The 7091-nt window shown below is 41.6% G+C and overlaps 1 protein-coding gene across 1 annotated transcript in view; it reads right to left on the reverse strand.

Moving 5' to 3' along the window:
• The window catches only part of tfpia (tissue factor pathway inhibitor a), a 48803-nt gene extending 42095 nt beyond the window's left edge, over window positions 1-6708 (reverse strand). The window contains exon 1 of the mRNA XM_060827986.1: window positions 6522-6708. Within this exon, the coding sequence (XP_060683969.1) occupies window positions 6522-6594 (73 nt within the window). The 5' untranslated portion in view covers window positions 6595-6708. The remainder of the gene's footprint in view (window positions 1-6521) is intronic.
• Between the last annotated feature and the right edge of the window lie 383 nt (window positions 6709-7091).

Consider the following 7091-nt stretch of genomic DNA (forward strand, 5'->3'; position numbering starts at 1 on the left):
TTTTTTGATTTTTAATAGTTATGCAGTGGGTTCCTAGTGAATATGTAACTCCTCAGAGACGGCTGCATCAGGGTACTCTTTGCAATATCCTAAATTTGAATAGTTAAACTCGAAAATGGATAGGAATCCTTCATAAGACTTGCAGAAATTTTTGTGTACCTCCTGATGTTAGAATGGCAAAAAAAGAGGAAACGCTTACCAGGTGTGCTCCCTCATTCAGGGTCTTCATGCTGCTATTGAGAAAGTACCACCATTAATGTTCTTTCTAATTTCTCTTTGCTGTTCAAGGCCCATTTGTTGCATGCCAGGGCTTATTAAGATTGTCATGCAACTACACATGGACAGATCTCTTAAATGGAGCTTCTGTTATGGGAGAACTACTTTTCCCCTGCAATGTTAGGTTCTGATTGATCTGTAGCTGTCCTCATGATAAACTGAGGGTACAATAACCACTAGCCGGTGGTTAGTGGCACGGTGGGCGGCACGTTGACACAGTGGTTAGCACTGCTGCCTCAATTCCCGCCTCAGGCGACTGACTGTGTGGAGTTTGCACGTTCTCCCGTTTCTGCGTGAGTTTCCTCCAGGTGCTCCGGTTTCCTCCCACAGTCCAAAGATGTGCGGGTCAGGTGAATTGGCCACACTAAATTGCCCGTAGTGTTAGGTAGGGGTATGGGTGGGTTGCGCTTCGGCGGGTCAGTGTGGACTTGTTGGGCCGAAGGACCTGTTTCCACACTGTAAGTAATCTAATCTAATCTAGCCCTCCTTACTTACATAGCAAGGGTAGTATGCTACAGGAAGGCTGAGAATTCAAGTAATTTCCTTAATCCCACTCCTGGCAACAAGTTAATTGCTGTGACAATATTGTTGCTTTAAGAGGTTACTTTCCCTGTTAATTTTAAGAGCTGTTATAAGGCAAAGGTACCAAGCAGTCTACCAAACCCACTGGAGTAAACAGCTTGGGAGGCCTTCGATGTAGCCTTAATGGGAGTAGCCAGCTCTCAAAGATCAGGATTTCTGGGTTTTGGTTTTTCAGTAGCATCAGAAGCTGTTGGGATCTCAAAAGAGTTGGAAGCTTCAGTAAATGGCTGCTACTTTCCCTGAGTTTTCTCTTGATTTTTTTCCCCCTCCTGGATTCCAGGATAGCATGTGATAATCTGTGTCTGAATTTAGCTTTGTGCCAAGGGGCGTGTTTATGGGAAGTTACTATATTGGAACAGTTCATTAGTAATAGTCACTGTATCTATTGTTCTGTTAAGTTTTCCAATAAAGTTAAGTCATTCTAAATTCCTCTTTCTTTGGTTGTATTTTAACTACTGTGTTTAAATAAACTGTGTGTTTTGTTTAATGTCAAGGAGTTTGACCAGTCAATTTGTATCTGGAACACAGTACTTAACATTTGCCTTTAAAATAAGAAAGAGTTAGGATCTGGGCTACCTTCTTAAAACATTTTGAGGGGCCTGATCTGGCCCATAATAATCTGTACTAGGCTGTTCAAAAAGTGGCCAAGTTCCATTTATGGAGGGCAGTAGAAGGCATGGAAAGAGTGAATTGGGGGCAGATATCCAGCAGTATTTCTTCCTTCTCATGTTATCTGGTAGTTCAGCTGCCTCAAATTAATATTTGTGACATTCATTCAATAAGCTACACGATATCAAATATAGTTGGGAGCCATAAAATGTTTAGAAATTCCTTGCATTTTAATAAAAGTCAAGAGTCATGTTTTCCCACCACCTGTATGCTTCTCAGATCAACACTTTTAAATCAAGTTCTCCTAATGTAGCTTTTCTGAATAGCATACAGGCCTGGGCAAGCCAATAACTCACAAAACTAAAAAAAAAGTATTCGCTGTAATTTTCTACAGCTTGCATAGCCTTTAAAGTTGTTTATGTGTTGGTAGCCTGATGCTAGTTTAAAAATTGCTTGCTCTAAAAGGTGGAGACTAATCAATACACATTTACATTTCAGGGGAAAAAAAAGAAAATCATTTTGGGAAACTGATTTCAAGTTTACATATTTTCATTTGACAGCAGAATCACAAATCCAGAACTGGCTTGTTCGATGTGACCACTAACTCTCATTCCTTTTCTAATTGCTGAGTGAGATCCCACCACACTTTAATTTCAATGCAGGAATGAGGTCATTTTCTAACTTCAAAAATGTTCTAATGTATTATGACAATGGCATTCAGAAATCCTCATCATCATCTCAGGCAGTGTTTTTGTATTTCAGTGAGTATCCAAAACCTAGTTGTGCTCTGAAATATGTTCACCATGTGTAGCAGTATCATAAAGGTATATTAATTTAAGATCTCTTGTGCTGGATTTTATCTGGATCAGCTTCAATGTACAAAATCTAACAAAGGACCACAGCAAAAGCATGCATTCTTTCACTATCTTATGATATCTCAAACCACCTAGAGAAGTAATGAAGTAATTTGCGGTTGTTAAGCACTTAATTAAAAAAGGTACAAATATCATGGGCAGGAGTAGACCACTCAGTTCCTTCAGCATGCACCACCATTCAAATAGATTAGAGTGAATCCTGTATTTTGCACAGCTAGCATCTCCTAAACATATATGTACATTGGATGTTGATCATAGCAGATGACATATATAATTTATAGTTAGAAAAAGTAGAAGAATACAACTTATTAACTTCCCTCTTAGTTTTTCCACTGAATATGACATTGCTGTTGCCCTCCAAAGTGCAGGACAGTAGTAATACTTAATGTAACACATATTTTCCACTGCTTCATTTGAAAATAACTATGAAAATGTTTAAACTCCTATGCAAATAACAATGTATTCTACCTGCTCTTACATGTTTGTCTACAAAGTGATAACTCATAACATCGCGGCATTCAATTCTGATCCTTGTCGACACAATACTGGAATGGCAGCCAAAAATAAAATGATTTGGAATAAAATGATTTGCATCTTCCAACATATTAAACTCTTCCATGTCAACATACTTTTAAATTGAATAATACATAACGCTGAAAAATATAAAACTGAAAGATTTATTATTCTGAAATATAAGGGAATGTCCAGTCTTTACCTGTATTTCCTCACTCCATGAATTTCCTCAATAATTCTGTGTAACTTTCCTCGACATTGATTCTTTGCTAATTCTGCAGAGCTCAGTAACACTATTTCTGCGACAGCATATTGATTTTGCTCTTCAAATTAAATATACTCTATGACCCAAATTATTACATCAGCGCTCATACATTCTTAGATATCAAGAAACACTTCTGTGAAAGTTGCAACTATTGTACTAATTTCATCCCAACCTCGATGTCCTTGGGATCAACAATTTAATATTTCACCGAAAGAACAAGGAAACAAATTATGTTTGTCCCATTGCTGCTGCACACACGATGTCACATTGTATTGACAGAAATAGACCTTTTTTTATTCCACATGAACTTCTTCAGACACTACATCATCTCAACCTATTACCAAACCTTTTAATTCTTTTTATTTCTGATCTATTGATCTAGCTTCCCTTTAATAGTTACCTCAACTGCCCCATGTTGTAGAATGTTCTGCAGTGTAGCCACTCTGAGCGAAGAAGATTCTACCCATTTTTTAAAATTTATTGATAGTTATCTTATACTAATGGATGTTAGTTTGGACTTTCCCACAACAGGAAAGATCTTCTCCATGTTTACTCTATTGAACTGCTTCACAATTTTGAAGACCCCTTTTCAACATAGAAAACAAAGATTCAGCTTATCCAGTTTTTCCTTATTTTTATAATCATTCTGTTCTGATGTTCTTTGTTTTTGGACTTTCACCAGTGCCTAAACATTCTTCCAGCAATGTGGAGACCTTAACTAAGTGTCATCTAGCCAAGGTTCTATACAATTTTAACATAGACTTTACCACTTTTGAATTCTTGTTTCTTTAGAAAAGAACCTTTTTTTTATTTTTCAGTAGCATTCTTTCAATTTAAATAATTTGTGAATTAATCCCTCTAGATCATCTTGTTCCTTTAACACATTCAGCCTTTAGATTCTAAGAATGGTCCTCTCACTGCTCTTAACAAAGTGCACTGTTCCACACTAACCTATAATGCACTCTGCACATTTGCTACAGTATCCTTCCACCGACACTCTCATTCGTTTGACCGAACTGGTCCTCACCCTTAACAATTTCTCCTTTGAACCCTCCCACTTCCTCCAGACCAAAGGGGTAGCCATGGGCACACGTATGGGCCCCAGCTATGCCTGTCTCTTTGTTGGCTACGTAGAACAGTCGATCTTCCGTAATTACACCGGCACCACTCCCCACACCTTCCTCCGCTACATTGATGACTGCATTGGCGCCACCTTGTGCTCCCGCGAGGAGGTTGAGCAATTCATCAATTTCACCAACACATTCCACCCTGACCTTAAATTTACCTGGACCATCTCTGACACCTCCCTCCCCTTCCTGGACCTCTCCATCTCCAATAATGACGACCGACTTGACATTGACATTTTTACAAACCCACCGACTCCCACAGCTACCTGGATTACACCTCTTCCCACCCTACATCTTGCAAAAATGCCATCCCATATTCCCAATTCTTCCGCCTCATCTGCTCCCAGGAGGACCAGTTCCACCACAGAACACACCAAACGGCCTCCTTCTTGAGAGACTGCAATTTCCGTTCCCACATGGTTAAAGATGCCCTCCAACACATCTCGTCCACATCCCGCACCTCCGCCCTCAGACCCCACCCCTCCAACTGTAACAAGGACAGAACGCCCCCCTACAACCCACTCTTCCATCCTGGCACCTTCCCCTGCCACCACAGGAACTGCAAAACTTGCACCCACACCTCCTTCCTCACCTCCATCCAAGGCCCTAAAGGAGCCTTCCACATTCATCAATGTTTTACCTGCACATCCATTAATATCATTTATTGTATCCGTTGCTCCCGATGCGGTCTCCTCTGCACTGGGAGACTGGACACCTCCTCGCAGAGCGCTTTAGGGAACATCTCCGGGACACCCACAATCAAACATACCATCCGGTGGCCCAACATTTCAGCTCCCCCTCCCACTCTGCTGAGGACATGGAGGTCCGGGCCTCCTTCACCGCTGCTCCCTCACCACCAGACACCTGGAGAAAGAACGCCTCATTTTCTGCTTCGGAACACATCAACATCAAGCCCACATCGATGTGGACTTCAACAGTTTCCTCATTTCCCCTTCCCCCATCTCACCCTAGTTCCAAACTTCCAGCTCAGCACTGTCCCCATGACTTGTCCTACCTGTCTATCTTCTTTTCCACCTATCCACTCCATCCTCCTCCCCGACCTATCACCTTCATCCCCTCCCCCAATCACCTATTCTACTCTATGCTACTTTCTCCCCACCCCCACCCTCCTCTAGTTTATCTCTCCACACTTCAGGCTCTCTGCCTTTATTCCTGATGAAGGGCTTTTGCCTGAAGCGTTGATTTTACTGCTCCTCGGATGCTGCCTGAACTGCTGTGCTCTTCCAGCACCACTAATCCAGAATCTGGTTTCCAGCATCTGCAGTCATTGTTTTTACCTTTTTATACTTGTCAGCCTTCCTCAGTGGTAACCATACTATATCGCAACCTCACAATTCAAAACATTTTAGATGCTTCCTTGAAAAATAATCAATAATGAAGCTGATAAAATGTGCAGCTTGCAAACATATGGAACACATGAATATTCACATTTGTGCAAAGTACGAAGGTTTAAATAAATTGCAGTTTAATCAAGAGGACATTGGCAAAATGAAACAGTGCCAAACACAAATGGAGCCAACAGCAGCGTGTTCAGTTCTTTCTGGAACACACGACTGAAAATGATTGCCTGAGGTTGTTGGCGAGAGGAACAATGCCCATCAAAGCACTTCATATGCCAACGTGGTGACAAACGCAAGATAAATTTATGTATTAAATTTTCTTTTCGTTATGCGCTTGTTATTAAGTATCATGTGGGGAGAGTGAGATTGAACATCGAAACCATACAGCTATATTAATAATGAAGTATAAAGTATTGCACTGATACTAGTCCGTTAACCAGCTACCGTGGTACCGTTCCTGTACTCCACCAGAACCCAATGCCAACTTGCAACTTTTTTGCCGTTCTATCCCTGCCTGTTATGCTTCCAAATCGGCGGAAATCAGTTGTTCAAACCTTTAATATAATCGGGAAATACTGGGTAAAATACTCAGCAGATCAGACAACATCCATAGAGATACAGTACTAGAGTTAATCGAGTTTATGGATCTATTTTTCTTCAGATTTGCCGGGTACTGAAACATTTTTTTTAAATTTCAAGCTTCCAGGATGCTCGCAGATGTGCAAACTCCTGCTCCTTCCCTTTGCACATCCATCACTCCTGCCAACGGGAGTTCACACTTCAACCAGCAATCCAAACTTTCAGTGAAAGACTTACTGAACAGCCCTGTGAACTCTCTGTGTGCCCTGACACTTTCACACACTGGCGAGCCGCGGCTCTCGGGATCCTCCACATTGCATTTACCGGACTGTACCTGATTTCCGGGCAGCCGCTTCGCAATCCACACTCAGAAGGAGCACCGCCACTTTGAGCAGGGTGAAGAGCATTGTTGGATTTGAGAGCCGGGTGGAACGCTGCTGCTGGCCGGGAGCTGGTGCACAGCGATCTCCGCCTCCTCTTGCTCTGCTCTTAACCCCCAAGTTGTCTCAAGTCGGATCCCCGCCTACTTCCGGCTGCTGGGTGCAGGACTTCTCAAACCCGGCTTTATGAAAAAAAAGCCCGACAAATCTCACATCCTGTGATACATGCAGGAATCATTACAGGTGAACATGACACCAGGACATGTCATTGATTAACCTTCCTGGATGACTAGTCAATCAATATCAATGTAATTGAGGTGGGGAAGGTCACGGAATAGTAGTGCTCGCCTGACGCATTACGTGATTTTTTAAAAAAAGATTGCATTCAAGGGGAGAAATTATTGGAAATTATTCCAAGGCGACAGGACAAACATGCTCTCAGAACTGTCCAGGAGATTGCTGCTTTTATTCACTATATTACCTTGAGGACCTAACTCTAATTTTAATTTCTAAATGGCAAAACG

This window comes from Hemiscyllium ocellatum, chromosome 7, assembly GCF_020745735.1.
Source record: "Hemiscyllium ocellatum isolate sHemOce1 chromosome 7, sHemOce1.pat.X.cur, whole genome shotgun sequence".
NCBI lineage: Eukaryota > Metazoa > Chordata > Chondrichthyes > Orectolobiformes > Hemiscylliidae > Hemiscyllium > Hemiscyllium ocellatum.